General features: G+C 38.3%; 1 protein-coding gene across 4 annotated transcripts; it reads right to left on the bottom strand.

Moving 5' to 3' along the window:
- Positions 1-1031: 1031 nt before the first annotated feature.
- Positions 1032-13020, bottom strand: LOC113670535 (uncharacterized). Of its 4 annotated transcripts, XM_027186690.2 has the most exons (6): positions 12742-13020; positions 12112-12182; positions 8079-8145; positions 5569-6246; positions 5082-5326; positions 1032-4711 (listed from the first exon to the last, which is right to left on the bottom strand). In XM_027186690.2, the coding sequence occupies exons 2-6, from the start codon at positions 12160-12162 to the stop codon at positions 3806-3808; spliced, it is 1947 nt and encodes a 648-aa protein (XP_027042491.2). In that variant the 5' UTR covers positions 12163-12182; positions 12742-13020; the 3' UTR covers positions 1032-3805. The 4 variants fall into 4 exon arrangements, with proteins under 4 accessions (XP_027042491.2, XP_089056242.1, XP_027042493.2 ...); XM_089200116.1 differs by lacking the exons at positions 12112-12182; positions 12742-13020 and adding an exon at positions 10415-11028; XM_027186692.2 differs by lacking the exons at positions 12112-12182; positions 12742-13020 and adding an exon at positions 10425-11027.
- Between the last annotated feature and the right edge of the window lie 5132 nt (positions 13021-18152).

The raw sequence follows: 18152 nt of genomic DNA, 5'->3' as shown, positions 1-18152 counted from the left end.
AGTGGAAGTTGGAGTTTTGAAGGTTTATCAAAGGCATGAGGGGGCATTACCCAGAGAAGCATGTTTTCGGGGAGTACATTGAAAGAAGGGGAAAGGAGAGCTTGTGAAAGAAGAACTCAGCAAGCATGCGACTAGCCTTTATTTTGGACTCCATGCTGTCTTACACTAGAAAAAACAATAACCTTCCTGATCGCATTGTTTTCTTATTGAGTGAACCATAGCACTCTTTGTACGACAGACAGCGTACCTGAAACTTTCCTTGTGCATAACTTTTTATTTCACGCTCACAAAAACTTAAGTTGTGGTTAAATTTACCGAACGCGATGACAAGAATCTCAGTACTTTAATATAACACAATAATTTACAACTACTTATGTCTCAACAGGTTTGCTTTTTTATTGCGCGCATGAGTAGAAAACTATTCCTTCTAATTTTGTTTTAACAAGGCATGTAACAAAGACGAAAGCGCCGATGGGATCACGCACTGATATTCCTTTTCTTTGCTCAATTTTTGCACGCACCACAAAAACTAAAAGGTGTGCGTATACTTCATTAGAGTTGAAAACATGAGTTGAGGACTTTCAAATTACCCGCCTTTTCACAAGACAATCAAAGTGCTGTTTATTTTACCTCTTTCAAAGCCGCTTTATTAATTCATTCCAGTTGTGCGTGTTCATTCCTTTGGGTTTAGCAAGTGTTTCTTCCATTTGCTTCACGGCTTGCTCGATCAGTAGAGTTCAGAAAAGCAATGACGATACAAATAGAATTTGGAATGAACCCTTTTTACCCTAAAAACATCATTATGTATATTTTTCGCATTTTTCTCTGCACATTTCCCTTGCTATTAACAAGGAAAATTTCCAAAGCGATCAAGAACGAATCATTTCCTCTAGTCTCGTTACGTTAACTTTGATTCACAGGTGGCATAAATGGCAGTCACAGTTCAGAGTTAAAGGGTCAAAGGACATGATGGAGTCAGACAGTGATGTCAAAGTTCGCGAGCCACTTAAAACAAAAGAGATAGATAACAATTCCACACAAGAAAACAGTTTTAATATATTTCATGGAGCTTCCTCAATGATCTTTACACATTTCTTCTAATAAACAATGGGCAATCCATACGATTGCAATATTTTAAAATTTAAATACATAATTTTTCGCTTGTTTCCTTTATAAAGAATGCGTCTCTTTAACAGTAATAATAAAGATGATTCTCCGAACTTCTTTCAAAGAAACTTGGATAGTTTTTCTTTTACAAAAACTGAAACTAGTATGCTGGATGTTCTGCCAACAAACATAAAATGAAACGATGGACCTAAACTACCTCTGATTTGAAGACCGGAGAAATGTTTTCTTTGAAAGAAGCTCGCTGATCTCAAAATTTAACTTAACATTAACGAATAAATATTTGGAATTATTTTGAACAATGTTCGACGAGAACATCTATTAATTGATTAACCAGATAAATAACGCAATATGGAAAAATATATTCTCTCTTGATAAACACTTTGTACATTCTCGGTCCAGTTTCCCCAGCGGGCTAGCCGCCATATTACCCGGCATGCCTAGCATGACACTGTGGTTGGGCTGTATGATAATTTATTAATAAGAAAGGCGTACGTAACTTATCACAACGAAACCAGGAGGAATGTGTCATGGAACAGAAAAACTGATGATCTGAGCATTTGTTTTTGGTGTATAATACGAGTGTCGTAAAACCGAACTAAAGTAATTGCAGCGGCCTATCAGAAGAAAGGCACATACTTTTAAGAACCATTGACAATTCATGTTTAATAGTAGTGGATATTTACCGAGCCACGAAGCCACGAAGCAACAAGATAAATATCCACCACATTCACCGACACTGAGGTGAATAATTGTTTTAGTATAAACCACACAAAAACCAAAAATAATGGTTCATTTCTGTCAAAAAATGGTCGGAAATTCAGGTTTTGACGCACGATTTTGTCTCCGTGGGTGCTCAAAGATAAATAGTACTTGCTAATCACTTTCAAACCAGCCAATCAATGCGCAATAAAATCACTATTCACCTGTGAGATATATACTGATTAGCTACGAGCTCGGAACATCAATTTAACCCTCTTTTGCATTCCACCTGATTTATCTGTTGGCGTATGGATCAGAAGTCGAGTTTCTACTTTTCAGCCAATAGGAAAAATCCTCTTTAAATCAGATAAAGGCTTCCCTACTTTTATCTTCAGTAAAGTTTATTCCCAATTTCTTCAGTCTCAGCGGTTATTTTTTAATAAAACGTTTACTCAGTTTGTTCTGGTTTATGATAATTGTTCAACTACTTTTATACAGCAAAGCAAAAGTGAAAATGGCTTATCAGATAGACAAAACAAGCTTAATAGACTTACTCAAGCATCAGTGGGAGCGTAAAGATAATACTTTCGTAAGGATATCAGCGTTAAGCACAGTTATGGCAAGAACCAACTGGATTCCTGCAGTTCTTTTTCTCTCAATGAAGAACTCGCTACAAATCTATTTATTCCTCATGTTTTACGCCTAATTTAAAGCTAAGAAGAAGCCTTATTGGGCAGTTGCATATTTCTGTGTTATTTTTACAAAGCCACAGAATAGAGCGGAGCCCTCAGCGCGCGCGCAGCGAGGCACTAAATCTATTATATTCGGCAACACTTATTTTAAGTCCTCTAATGAAAAATTAGGTGCAATCGACAATGTACATGATGCTCTGACGCGCAAAATTACATGGATGAAGTCATGATAACTGGCTACTATGTTACCGAGAAAACAAAGAAGGTTTTCGTTTGTTAAACACTTGCATTTCATCGAAGGCAAGAGCGACAAAAAAAATGGTATATTAGGATATGCATATATTTTTGGTTCGACAAGTCGCCAAAGCAGTTTCAGCTGCTATGATGAGTTTCAAATGTTAAAGAAAAAAGTTAAAAAGGTAGATGCAACAGTATTTTGACTTCAACCTCAACATTCTCATGTTTTTATAGGAAAATGTTGTATATATGGTTTGTGGAAAATGATTGCGCTATTGTGACACATCGCAATTATTGCCAATCGTGCTCCTAATTGGCTGAAAGCATTTCGGGTTCGATAACCAATGTTTTTAGCATGCATATCTGGCTTTATAATTTTTGCTTTTAGAGAAGCCGAAAATTTATTAATCGAGTCTAGGAAAAATAAAATTCATTTCGGAATGATTGTTAATATTTCGATCGATATCGTTTATGTGACTTTTGAGTACGTGAAATACGTTCAATCCAAATTATAGTTACTAAAAGGCAGGTGAGGACATGAATAAGAAAAGACTGCAAGCATGTGCACGGCTAAACACGACGGGTAATGTTGACAGGTCCTTGAATTTTAAGGATATCGGCTAACGACTAGTAACTCGTGACTGGTATGTTAGTGCATGTAAAGACACTCTACAGTAAAAGTGTTTCTAAATACTGACTATATCATACAATGAACGCTTACCTTTCGGTGAAAATAAATGAGATAAGAATAAATACCTTTTCTTGTTAAATACAAGCGTAAACCATATCTCCGAATTCGTTGGAATACAATATTCCGGTGTCAAAAATGTTTTTGAAAAATATATTGATCTTTCTCCTTGTCATAAACAAAAGCATTGACCTCTTACGAAGTAACAATGACATCTTACGTGCTTGACAAAATTTCAGGATACATAAACGGATGGATGCGCATTTTCTCCAAAACGCATGTCGAGGGGCTTAGAACCCTCTAAAAGGCAACGCCATTAATTTTTGCCTTGTTTTTAATCGCTCTTTTCCTGCGTGTTTGCTCACCCATGAGTTATGGTATCAAGGGAGGCTATTCCAGACGGTCTTAATGGCAGGAACGTGGCTGGTGCCATAATCTTCATGATTGGCTGTGTAAATTCGGTCGCCATTGGTCGAGAGAACTGCATGGCTTGGATGCCATTGGTCAAAGGATTTGCCATTGTAAGAGAGTGATTTCTTGGCGTTGCCGTAGTTATGGGTGCAAAAACCGATGTGCATACAGTGGTTGAGTTAGCAGAATTGTTCTGAAGATCTGGTCTGGGTGTGTTGGTTATCTGAAAGGCAATCTGTGGTGCAAAGGAATCTTGTTTGTTTATGCCATTTGTTTGGGTCATTCCGTTGGAATTATTTGAATCCGGTAGACACACCATGGGGTAGGGCGGCGACCAGTGGACATTCTCTGTGTGGCCGTTAATCCCGTTTTGTCCGAGTGACCTATCCTGGTCCATACCAGGATGTGTCATTCCTCCATTGGCGTGGCCGTTCATGCCATTCATTGAATGCATCCCACTGATGGCATTCATTCCGTTCACATTGTGACAGCTGATGTTGCCCAAAGTGTTAATACCATTTATGGTGCTAATACCTGCTAAACCATTGATTCCGTTGATGGCATTGTTCCCGTTCATTAGGCTCATTCCATTTCCCAGACCATTTCCCATTCCATTCATCCCGCTCATCCCATTAACAGCGTTCATCTGTGCTATGCCGTTCAATCCATTTACCGCCCCAACGCTTCCAAGCCCGTTGACGCCGTTCAAACCGCCCATGCCATTCACGTTGACGTTTAAACCATTGAGATCACCAGCGATTGCGTTCAAGCCATTGAGGCTGCTTGCAATGGCAAATCCACTCGGAATCACGGGGTTGTATTTAATCCATGTCGGTGATACGCGAGTGTACACGGGCTAATTGGAATTGTATAGAGAAAGCATAAGAAGAAGAAGAAAAAAAATAAGCGGCAAACTATATTTTCATAGACAAAAAACTAAAGGTGTCGTTTAGCTAAATGTTGCCGTAAGGACGAGACAGAACTCTCTTTTCAGTAGCGTTTGACAGTAGCTTGAAGTTTCTCTTCGCCTTTGTGAGAAGCTATAGCATTTACAGCAAGTCATGTTACCTAATAGGCTATATTGTAAAGATAAAGAAACTAAAGTTCCCTGTGTCTAAAACTACACAATTAAGGCCATAATTCATGTGTACACACCACATGGTATAGAAAAGCGCAGCTTCCTTTGTTGTATAGCCACGAAAAGTGATTATATCATAGTATCTCACCACTTCATTTTTGTGTCCATTTTCAATGTGTCCAAGTTTTCTTTTCTTAGCGTCTGGACCTTCGTTTCCATTTACGTCTGTTGTACCGTTGCTCTCTTTCTTGACGTCCTCGTCGCTTTGATCACCAATCACCGATGTGTCATCATGTTTTCTCTTGCGTTCCTCGCCCACTGTTCCATTTTCGCCATTCTCTGGGTGACCATTCTGTTTTGATTCTGTTTCTGATTTCCCATTGTGATCCGTGCCTGCACGAGAATAAAAAAATGGTTCTGAAGCTGTATCTTGATAGAAATTGCTTGACTCAAACTAATTGCAATTGAGAGCCTCTAAATGTCTGTGCAAGGTGCATCCTTCTCTTAGAGTTAGGAAAGTGGTATTCTTTTCAGTTGTGAGAACTTTGTTGCATATCACGTTCAGTACCTGAAATTACATTAGGAAATTAATTACATAGGATATTAATGTAGACTTTATGTCTTTGGCTACGAACCGTTTTGTGGCGTACCACGATGTTCATTGTCATTCTTTTCCACGCTCTGCACAACCTCCGGAGCCTGCGTGGGTTTTTCGACAGGTGTTGGAACTTGTGGCATGGGATGCGGATTGGGCAGCTGTTGTGCAAGGGTCTGAAGAGTAGTAGGTAGTGCTGTCTGACCGTTGTGTGGTAGAGCGAAACCAATTTGAGCTTGAAATCCATTCATCTGAGGTGCATTTGGAATCTGCTGCTGAAGGTGTTGCACGTGCTGTTTTGCTTTCTCGTGCGCCGCGCGTTGTTCTTTCTCCGAAGCCGCATTGCGCAGAATCCTGTTAATGGAACTGACACTCGGTACATTGCTCTTGTCACAGACTCCGTCACTCAACAAGTTGTTTCTGATCTCCCACGCAAAAATACAAGGGTTTTCCTCCTTGTACGCGAGAATCTTCGACACCACTCGTGGAGTAGCCACTTTTGGTTTACTGCCTCCGATCGCTCCGGGCCGAACCGAACCTGTCTCATAATATCTTCCGAGAATTTTGCTCACACACCCGTGGGACACGAGCAGTTGACGGGAGATCTCCGATGGTCGGACGCCACAGTGAGCCAACTCAACAATTCGGTGTCGCATGTAGTCCGGTAGGGGTCGGCCATTGACGAAAACACCTCCGAGTTGGTTGACTCCACCCGGTCCTTCGTTGGGATAAAATTCATCAAATCGCATAAATTTCAGTTAAGTTATGTTTTGATAATAAGGGCTAAATCTATGAGTAAATCTATCAGGTGATCTTATGTTTAACGCCAATCAGGTATGGTCGACGTAGTCAACGATACCTGAAAAAAAAGTAACCAATGGGATGAAGGAGGAATCTATTTTTTTTATAATCATTATTATTCTTGGTCCTACTGTATCAAACCTTTGATAAACCGATTGTTTAGAATGGTTACCATTCTTATCAAGTAAGAATGGTCGAATGATCTCTTGTGATCTCTCCAAAATCTACTACTTTTCAAATAGTTCGCCGAAAAAACTAGAGTCAACGTAGAATTTGCCTGTTAGATGGCAACTAAATGAGCAGACTAAAGCAAATGTTTTTTCTTTATCCGTGATAAATTATGGTTGAAAGATTATTAAACTAATTTAGACAATGTTAAGGCATATCTAAACAAGTGTTTCAGACGAAAGAAAATGAAAAAAAAATGAAAAAACTGGATATCCAACTTCAGTTCACTAATACAACTTTTATTCCATATCTTGGAAACGCAGTTTGAAAACAAGAGAATGAAAACAAATCCGACTAAACCTGTCAATAGCTTCTCCTTTGTTCGCGTTTATTTTCTCTGTAACGAGAACTACTTCCCTGCGTAAATTTGGTCAGCGATTTTAAGGAATAATCTCTATAACTGGACCGAAGAGGACTGTATGTGAATGAGTAACATTTCCAGTTTACGTTCAGTTATGATTAAGTATTCCGTTTTAATCTGAAATTTGAATCTCTAGATTTTATATTTCTGTTTGGTTAAAGGATTTTTTAATGACATTTGAAATTAAAGATAGAAAACGGCAAAAACATGGTTTGTTTGAAAGACCGTGATCAAAATTCCTCAACAGTCTGCCCGCGTGGCTAATTTACATAATTTAGATCATTTCCTTGTAAACAAAAACGAAAGATGTTACGATTGAACTCAATGCCTTTTAAAGTGATTCAGTCACTTAAGAGAAAGGCTATCCTATTTTGATCCTGCCACATTAAAAGTTTTTCTTTTTTTCAAGGAAGAATTTCAGTATTTTAAAATAATGCAAAATTTGATTCGATTCCGGCCGACGAATCAAAGATCATTTAGTAACCGACGATACAGCGGAGATCAAACGAGATTAGATTTCCTGTCAACGCTTGCAATGATATGATTTTTTACTACAGTGATATTTCTTGAAGGAAAAAATGACACAGTAACAAAATCTCTATTTTACCCAAAACAAATTCGGGTGTCCCCTTTTTTTGTCAATCAAAACAACAAGAAATGAAAATTTCAGTTCAAAAATACTTCACTATTTATTGCCTTCTCGGAAGTATTTGTCGTTGTATTAGTTTAGGAGATTCGTCTCTTGTGGTGTTTCAATTTAGGAAAGACGTAAACTCGAGGGTTAAACCTAAAAATTTCAAATCTAAACATGACCAGATATTTGGGTAATTAAATATTCTATTGTATAACTGGGCTGACAACTTAATCGGCCTTCAAATAAGGGCATAAACTTCCTCAAAATTAATTTCAATCTGACAGCTACTTCGCCTGGAATTTTGATTTCACGGAATCTTGTCAAAATATTTCCAAAAATGTTTGCCATAAATTCTGACCGTTTGTATAACTACGGTGAGTTTGCATGACAAGCTAAGGAATGTAATGAATAAATAAATCATTTGGCAAGCAGCTAAACCAAGCGGCTTTTAAAAGAAGGAAGGGATATTTTTTTCCCATCGCTCAAGAAATTATAGAAAATGTTGATAAGATAAAGAATAGTCTACCTCTGTGGGGCATCATTGATTCGCAACTCCAACCGGCGACTCTTCCACTTAATTCTCGGATCGTGTTCTGAAACAATAGCAGGAATGCCATCAAATACATTTTACTAGCGATTGTTCATTTTCCACTTTTAAGAAAAATTTAAAATAACAGCAAGCCAAACTCACTTAATACCTTAAATATTTCATAATGTTTCCTTTCCCATGATGATTTAAATGTGAGAATTCTATGAGCCCGTTGTTAATCGTCTTGTTATTGAGCGGTCATATTCCCGCTCGATTTGAACCCATCTGGAAAAATCTTCGCCACCCGTAGCCAGGACTTGAACCCAACTATTTACCTATTCCCTTATATGGCACACACCAGCAGGTTTAGTTAGTGTGTTAGTAGCAACACCGCTTACCACATGCCATGGGGGCGTAGAAAAAATGTCGAGAATTTGTAAGAAGCTTCTTGAAAAATAAGTCTGTGGAAAATGTCAGGAAGTTCTGTCGAGGTGAAATAGGGCATAGAACATTTCTTTTCAAAGTTCAACGTTATTGAAAAAATGAGGTAATACCGAAATTTTAGAGCTGTGTCGAACACAACAGTAAATCTAAATATTTATTCAACGCGGGGCAACCACTAAAAATGAGAACGATCTTAATCACTGTTTTCAGAGTTGCCCCAAATTTAAACCTCTTCTTTTTTCATTTTAAGGATGCAATTTATGGCTTTCAGAAAGACTATTTTGCTCTTGACGGTACGATTTAAGTTTGAATTCAGGAACCTGTCGTTTTTGAAACTACAATACAGCCATTTTTTTTTCTCTGTCAATTTGCTACTTTGTTATTCAGTTTTAACAAATGAGTTGAAAATGTTAATTGACAACCGTACAGAGTTCCTTAAGCTGACATTTTGAGTGGTAGCCCTTCGTCAGAGCGAATCAAGGTGTCAAGGAAGCAAGTTTCTAAAGAAACTATGTTGCTGCGTCGGTTGGGATATTACAAGATAATTAGCTTTATCAATTGGGTTGATAATGTAAATTGAATACCGTGAAAAGTTCCTAAAGCTGACATTTCGAGTCTTAGCCCTTCGTCAGAGCGAGTCAAAGTAGATGAAGAAAAATTGTGATATTACTCAAAAGTAAAACACTTTTCTTGATGGATACGATCTCCTGAAAATTTGCATCTACTTCACGATCATCTGTATCGTACAGTTGACTCCATTTCTACATCGTCTTCCGCAAAGTTGTTTGTTATGTCTTCAGGTCTATTCAGTGTTATTTCGATAACCACTGACTCATGAACCATCAAATTAACCTTACGCATAAGTTATACATAGAAAAACGGGAAGAGGATTTTAACTTTAACTGACTCAGCTTTTCTTAGCGGCTTTGATTCTCGTAAGCAGTCGTCTTTACAAAACGTTGCGTGGGAAAAAATAAAGAAAAAGAGAAATATAAAATGAAACATTTTGAGAAAATCCGCCTGCCTTTTTTTTTTTTTTTTTTTTTAATTCAGCGGAGAATTTCAAAGTGGAGATTCCGGTAAAGGACCCACTCCAGCTAGGTAAGACCATTTTCCTATACGGCCGAAAGGGCTTTAAATATCTCGATCTGTGGCAGGACATTTTCCTCTTCCACATTCAAATGCTTTTAACGCACCACTTTTCCTTATAATCAATGTAAGAAGCTTACAGCTATTGATTAAAAATAGTAAGAAATTCAAACTGCTTTATCTGGTTAAATAGGCTTTTCCGGAAAAGAAATTCGGATACATTGCGAATACATTGTTGCGGCTTAAGAAATCTTTTTTTGTATTCCTGATGGAGAGAAAAACTTGTTTTTATCCTAAAAGTGTCCGAAATTTAGTGAGAAGAACAAATAATAAAAATTAAAATAAAATAAGTTTAAATGCTTCGATGAATTCCAGGATATAATTCTAGTTCTTTGCGTCTCGTCGCCATCGAAGTGAATTGATCACTAAATGCAGCTGTCAAAATGGTAACAGAGATGCAATAACTAATTCAGGCAAATATGTGCTCAGTCGAATTTGATACAACATCGCTTGTAATAAAGATATTTTGTAACTAAACATTATATGAACAAAGAAGTTAGAGAAAGCTACCCGATTTCTTTCCCGCTCAAATTAGGTAGTCTAACATGAATTATTGTTTCGAAGCAGAACGACCCAGGTGTTTCTGACGTCATGCTTACAGACAAGTGGCAAGGAAAATAAACTGGGTCAAAACTAGTTTTAAAAGTACTAAAGTAGCTAAAATAATATTTTTTGTTATTGTAAAACAAAACGCAAACGCCCTATCGTTGTAAGAATTTTCAAAATTCGTCAGAATATACCTTTTTTTACCTTCGATCCCTTCGATGCGTCTCAGAGAGCAGCGGCTGTCTATTATAGCTGCGAAAAGTTCCTTTGGAAATCCTCAATTTATGAGGGAAAACACCCCAAACGTTTGCCCTTACTTTGGTTAGCTGTCTGAGCTAAATCAAAGGCATCTGCTGATGCACGTAAATCGTATCAAGGTCGGATTTCGTTGGTGAAATTTCAAACGAAAAGGTTAGCCTGTGTGATCGGCCTAACCAAGTGAATCAACTGATCACTGTAATTGTCTAAAGCAATTACACCCGAGTGCAGTCCACCACTTTACCTAACCATTACATCATAACTAACATGGGTCACAAAACTCAAATGGAGAGAAAAATGAAGTGAGCAAACTAAATTACTCTCTAGGTGACAGGCCGATAGAGGGCATGCACAGTAGTTCGCTCATGTTTGCTTAGAGAAACTATTACTTCCATTGTCCATCCGTGAAGAAAACAATATAAGATGTTTTATACGCCTATGTTATCGCATCCAACAAACTGAACAACAAAGTTACAACAGTGCAACTGCTGTTTTATTGGTTGGCGAAATAGGTGTCTAAATAAGTAGCACCAATTTAAAGATTGAATTTATAATTAGTTAGGATGGTTTTGAACCCGGTGTGTCAGTTCGTGATTTATGACACGTTACATAGGGTTGTAACCATATCTCCGAAATCTCCGTGTCGCCTGGCCACGAGTGCTTTGAAAGTCCACATGACCCTTTATTTCATCGAACTCGGTCAATTATGTTGGTCGGGTGACTAAATTGATTCCGCAACGAAAGTCCATGCTCGTTTTTCTCATCGAATAAAATTTGAATTTGGAAACGAAAACGATGTTTTAACATGAGTAAGCTCCTTCGTGTAAACTTGTAGAATTTATGTAAAAAATAAAAAGCTATTGGGAGGTATTATATCCAGGGGTTGAACTAGCTAGGATTATTAATAATTCATGATGATTGCCTTCGAGGCCATAACTAGGTCTGTTGCCTTAGAGCGTTGTATGAAGGGCATCGTATTTTCCAACGCTAGTGACCAGTAAGTTGTTTTATAAACGCTGGGCAATTTTTTGTCTCATTTTGTCGTCAAATGCTTTGGGTACAAGACAAACTCTTTTTGGCAGTTACGAATAAGTGAGGTCAGAACATTTTAACCCGAAATCAAATCATGTTGACACAGAAAAATTGGTACAAAGTGTCCTTCAAATGGCAGAGGACAAACAAATAACCTCCGTTAAGAAACTTCGCCTTCTAATGTCGATCGCTCTAAAAGTCGGCTAAAAATTAAAGTAGGAATTTTTTTTTGTCGAGAAAATGTCTTCACATTTGTATTCATCGAAAGTTCATCTACGTGACACAACGGTTATGAGTTCTTTCAGGACGCGTCCAAGCAAATGGAAATCTTACCGAGAAAAGTTTGAATAGCGCGCAAAATTTGACTTCATTTCTGCTGTTCCTCTAATATTTACACTGAGTCATATGGTATTTTCAAAGATTATCGAGGATAATTGGGAAAGAAAATAGACACTTGTTTCTCTTTGGTTTTGTCACTTTGATCAATTCAATACAAGCAATTTGCCTGGTGGTACAAGAGAGGCTCTGATCAAGGATAATAAATACAAAAATAGCAGGAAGTCCTGTCAAGAAAAAAGTCAAAATGTGTATATTTGCTTACCTTTATTTGGGATAAACTGGCCTTGTTGAATTGCGAGTCCAAAAATGCCATCCGAAGGAAGGGTCGACCAACTGTTCAGGAAGAATTTGAACGGCGCTGTTCAAGACACCTTGCTTACTTATTAATTACTGCCTCCAAGTAAACATGGCTCTCATCTAGTCCTGATTCTATTTCAAATCTATCTTCTAAGCTACATTTTTTCGTATTCCATAACATTAGATCATAGATACCAAGCGAAGTCAGGTATTGTTAATTCTTTCCGTGTTGATTTGTGAGCATAAACGATTGTTGGATAGAGTTGTCAAGGCCATACTGGCTAGCGCCCATCAAGATATCTCTGTCTTGGGTTTCAAGAAAATCTCAACAAATTATATGCAATGATTTCTCTTTTCTTCTAAAAATCTGGCGAAAGATAGCATCAACGTATCTCATTCTTATTCTCTAAATAACAAGAAAAATTCATTTCTATCCCTGGACTGGTGTTGTTGAGTTCAAACGGGGCGTTCTGATTATAAGTAGCTATCGGTTCGCAATTCCTCCCTAGGAAATTTCCGCAATAATATTTTTGCAGCTACTCCGCCTAGTGCAATGAGAAATAAGTCTATTAACTCTAAGTATATTTCGCCTTACCTTGGAAGGGTCGAATCCTGTTTTTCAACTCTTGCCTACTTCCTTGAGTTTTTCCTTTTTTTGAAAATAACGTACCAAGAAAAATCTTGACTTCCAGTTCCTAAACGGGCAAACCAAGCGAAGTCGCACTGAATTACCAGACTGTCCAGATGATTTTACTTCATAATTATCTCTCTAAGCGTTCTTTCCTTGGCACATCTCCGCAGAGACGAGATTAAAATCTAGGACTAAAGTTGCGCTAGAGGTGAGTTAACGACCAGTCACACATGAATGGACATCTTGAAAGGAAACGAAAGCTTTGATGTAAATTTAATGCATTCGCTCTCAAATCTCGTGGCTGGTGACCAGCAACAAAGCAAATTTCTCGTGCATGGAGGGTGAAATCGAAAAAGATGGCACCCGGGGAGGTGTTAGTAAGGGGCCGTTTGATTCCAGATGCGATCAAAGGAAGCAAGCTTTAACAAATAAATTAGCGGATCGAGAGAAGAGGCTGCGCTCGAAGGAACTTCAAATGCAGCGTGTGTTAGAGGCACAACCCTTTATAGGATCAAAAGTTAATCACCTGTTTGAAACATAAGCAATTTATTTTGTAAGCTTACATTCTCAAATTCCGATAATTTTGCCGATCACGACCAGCAAAAACTACCATTTACAAACAGTGTATGCCTGTGTTTCACGTTTAACCACCAAAGGAAAGATAAAACTAGTCTATTTGCAACCTAAAACCTAACAATCACAACTTATCGACCCCATTTTGCCACCCAGGAAGGATAATCAGGGTAGATTTTTGCCGCTATTTGATACAGTTCAACTACTTGCAAAACAGCACTTCGCTTCAGTGAGTCTCATTGAGCCTCCAGGCGAATCAACCACGTTTTACACGAACGACAGTCACGGTCATTCATGTACATAATAATATATACGAATATTGGCCTTGAAAGTGTCACTGTATAAAATGAGCCAGTCTCTATCAGTCGCATCAGAAAGAGCGAATTCCCAGGGAATCTATATAAAGCCCCCATACATGTGGGATCATCGAATTTCAGATACCGAGGATTTCCCAGGTGGTACTACCTAGGGGCACGAGCAGCCCACACACGGCGACACAAAGAACAAAGGAGATTGTTCCAGAACGCATGTGATTGGTTGGCTCAAGGTACCGCCAAACTTAACTCTCCGTGTGGTTGTTAACCCCTAAAGTCAGCTTTGTTCAACTTCTACCTAGACGAAAAGCTCCTTAGAGCAACACCTAATTGGGATTCTTGAAAAAACTTGAGATTATTTCTTCCAAGACCGCATTTTCTAATTATTCAGTTTGATGCTTCATGGTAACTCTTCCATGTGAATGCACAATTTACTCAAGCAAGAAGACTCAAGCATGCATAGAGCGAGCAGGATTTACGCTGCATTCCATAGAGATGATGTGGCTGTGTTATCGACTTGAATTCAACTACATTCACAGAGACAAAAGAAACAATCCCAAGGTATATTACCTTCAAAGCGAGAAACTCCCATTCTGACGACTTTCTTAATTTCATCGACACTTTTTACCTCTACTCATGGGAATCAGAGTTTGTCATTAAAATATCCCTGTTCTGTCTGATTTCTCCTGATGCAGAATTCATTCAATTTTTTGGACGAAAACGTGCTTTTATCTCTAAATCAGTCAAAAGTCTCCTCCATCGGTGGTTTAAAGTAGAGTCCATTTTCAGAGCACATACTTTTTTAGAGGCCAATTTTCATTTACCATGAATTTCCGACAACAGCGGCCGCAGCAAATTTTAATTTTTGGAACAAAACTTTCAAACGTTCCTCATTCTATGGTTTACGAAGGAGCCATAACCGTGTGAACGGAAATGTGAATAAGCTGTCCATATACTTCACAAGGCCAGAAACAAAGGTCCCAAAACTAACAGTTCATAGGTGTTCACTCGGCTGAACGCAGCTGATACCGCACCATTTAAGCCCACTGAACAATCGAGTCGCTGTGGTTACTTATGCGGGAGGAATAAGCAAACCGGTATTATTTTTGAGCAGACGCTTTTTATTTTGCACAATGATCGCGTGATAAGGATGGGAGACGAAGAGAAAATTTGAGTTTCAAGTTTCTTGTATGTAGGTAACAAGCTCAGAGATGGCTGTGATCGATTTGAACAACTTATGGTTCTACTAATTTTCATTTGAAAGTGCAGTTATGGCAGTAGGAGTCTGGGTAACTTCCTCAATTAATTAAAAAATGCACAATTTGCTTAAAAAATTTCCTTTGAGCGCACTAACTAATCAAGGGAAGTGATTCCATTTTGTTGACAGGAAAAAAACACAGCTTTATCGACGCACGTTGCCTAGGAGATGGTCTTTGATCTGTTGATCATTCTGTGTAAACAACCTGTTGCTTAAGTGGACATATTATTATTATGTAACAGGTGAAAACATGGCTGGTACGTTGTTACACCTGTTAAATTTATTACACGCTTCGATGAACGTCGTTGCTGACATTACGCAGTGAACGGCGGTGAGGTTTTGATGCGTCTCCGACCTAAACAAAGCAGCGTCCAAATGAAAAGCGGAAGTCTACGCTATATGCTTAGCCGGAAGTGGTGCTCAAGTCTCGCGCAGTCTAAGTGATAGCTGGATACAAAGTATGGTTCACCTGTAATACGAGGCTGTGATGACAAAATGATGATTTAGTAAATAAAAGGTTCTCGGTGGGTTAGTATCTTTAATGGTTGGCGGTCAAGGAGAGGCAGTTTGGACTCTTGGCGGCTAAATTTTTGGCCATTTGATGGTCAACAGGTAATTTTTCTAAGTGGAACTTAACAGTTCGTGACGAAAAATGAAGTTTTGATATTTCTCAGCAAGACACAATTCCCTGAATACTTTGAAAAAAAACATTTTTCAATGCTTTAGCCATCTAAAACAGACCCACAGCAGTGCTTCTTTCCGATACACAGACGCCATTTTAGTTGCTCGTAAGGAATGTCTGAAGGATTTGACGGATTATATTGGTTTGCGTTTTGAACGGGTGACGTTTGCTCTTTTGACGGTCAATGAGTTAGATATTTGACGGTTGACGGTTAACCTGATAAAGACCTTCAGATAAGTGATACATCAAGCCACAGGACTGAGTAGCTTGTGGGCTTAACAGTCGTTTCACACCAGTTAGGAGCGTTCGTCAACAATTGGATCCGTCGTTTCGTACCCATACAAATAAAGTATGTTTCCATGTCAAAGATTTCTTAAGTTGGATAACAACACAATCTGGGTTAAATAGGTTTTGTTTACGCGGCATCTATTTTTAAAACGTGACCACTCAATTTTAGGCCCTGTTTTTGTCAAGAAGGTCACAAGTTTACATAATCCACATCCATTTACGCGCTTGCGTGAGACGTATTTCGTTAGATCTCCTAGGTTTCATCGTCACTGAATTTTTAAAACCATGAAATGAGGAACAAGTAAGCCACCGAGTTAAGAACTATGGGCAGCTGTTTTAAGTTTTGTTAAAACCAACATCGTGGAAGCAAAGTGTGGTGCTATTTCAGTTTCTTTGCACTGAGTTAAAACGAGGCCAGTGTGTTGTGTTCTTTGGCAAATCATTTTACTTCTACAAAGGCCCCCTTTCCACTAAGGAGTGTAAATGGTTACCGGCGAATTATCTGTCTCTCATCTAGTGACTACACATATATGAAAATCATATAAATCTGCGGTTCAAGAAATGAGCGATCTTCGCAGTGATGAACACTACTTAAACATCAGTGAAAATAAGTCCTGGAAAAAACATTAGGCTTCCGCAACGGGATTTGAACCCATGACCTCTGCAGTACCGGTGTAGTGCTCTACCAACTGAGCTAAAAAGCCAACTGGGAGCTGGTTATCATGTTGGTCTGTAATAGGGCCGTGAAGTTGTGAATCGATGACTGTGAATTTATGAAAATCACATCTAGGCGAGCTGCGGTTTAGGAAATGATTATAAAGCGATCTTCGCGGCACCGGCATCGCAGAGGTCATGGGTTCAAATCCCGTACAGACCTGAATTTTTCTCAGGCCCTATTTTCACTACTGCTTAGGTAGTGTTTATCATTGCGAAGATCGCTTTCATCATGAGTCGCTTCATGCTGCTGAAACTGGACCACTTGCTCCAAACAGAGATTACCTATCAACTTCTATCTACCAAATACCAATAATACCATTCCAATTTTTTTTATTATCATAAGTGGTATTTTTCTTTTTTACTAAAGGACACTGAAACGACAAATGATGAAATAAATGATATTGGACAAAAATGAAGTTGGAACACTGGTGGAAAGATTCTTTTTCTCAAATTTTAGATTATGGTTCCTTTCAACCTAGAAATTTTCGCGAGAGGAGAGCGAGTTTGTAAAAATATTCCTTTCAAGATATATTTACCTTTCAAATCTGAGACTTTTGTTTTACTACAGCGTAACAGTAGGCTAACATTTGTAAATGAACGGTCTTAAGAAAATCAAAACGATTAATCTGTGTTCACTTATTTCAGTGGATGCAGTAAACTGAACCATTCGTTTCGTACTGACATTTACAATTTTCCTAAATGTTCAAGATAAGAAAACTTTGCGGGGAATATCATACTTAGGGGGGTTAATTGTGTTAATATAATATTTTCAAGAAAACTTTCAGCAGCTGGATGCAAGTCTCAGCACTGCTCCAGCCCTCTAAATCATAGACAACTCCTTCCAGGTACTCCAGCAGATGGAATCTTTGATTTCTTTGTATGTATGTATCCTTTTTCCTTCGAGTTCGTGTGGTACGGAACGGAAACAATGCTCGCCAGAGTGATCGAAAATAGACATTAGAAGTTTGGAGAGGGAAGGGAGGGGGGGGGGGGGCTTGGTAGCTTAAAATTAAGAAATGCGCATGGCTAATTTGGCATGACCGAGAGCAAACCGACACGCTAAGTACCAATAATGTAAAATATATGTATTATGGGCGATCCACAAAACAGCGAATTTGTTACTAGAACTAATCATACAGCTTGCATCCCATGCGTTTATTATTATTGTTATTACTATAATTGTCTTTTTCTTCTATTTTGTGATTGTCTCTTGATTCCCTCCCGTTTCGCCTCGTTCACTGATCGAAAAACAGGCCTGACATATATCATGCTGTTTTGAAAAGGACGGAAAAAAACAGGGAGATTAGGTATTACATCTCTTTCGTAAAGGTTATCAACTGGTAATTTCTTATTGGAAATTTGACGTCGTTTATAGCGTCGTTTGCTGTTTTATTGGTGTTACCTTCTCTCATCACATGACTGAATAAAAATTGCACTACGAAATCATCCTCAAATTATTCTAAGAAACATGCCAACATGTTACGTTACTTGGTATAATCGCCCTCAGAGACATAATTAAGGACAGAGCTTGTTTCATTACAAA

Source organism: Pocillopora damicornis, chromosome 1 (assembly GCF_964200805.1).
Source record: "Pocillopora damicornis chromosome 1, jaPocDami1.2, whole genome shotgun sequence".
Lineage (NCBI taxonomy): Eukaryota > Metazoa > Cnidaria > Anthozoa > Scleractinia > Pocilloporidae > Pocillopora > Pocillopora damicornis.
Note: the sequence above shows the minus strand (reverse complement) of the source record. Positions and strands in the feature narration are given on the sequence as shown.

Bases quoted from the DNA above. Each gene is read 5' to 3' on its own strand.
- LOC113670535 (XM_027186690.2), bottom strand. From the start codon at position 12,162: ATGGCATTTTTGGACTCGCAATTCAACAAGGCCAGTTTATCCCAAATA. The intron at 8,146-12,111 runs GTAAGCAAATAT...CTATTGTTTCAG, and splicing joins CCAGTTTATCCCAAATAAAG to AACACGATCCGAGAATTAAG. The intron at 5,327-5,568 runs GTTCGTAGCCAA...ATTCTCGTGCAG, and splicing joins TCGTGGTACGCCACAAAACG to GCACGGATCACAATGGGAAA.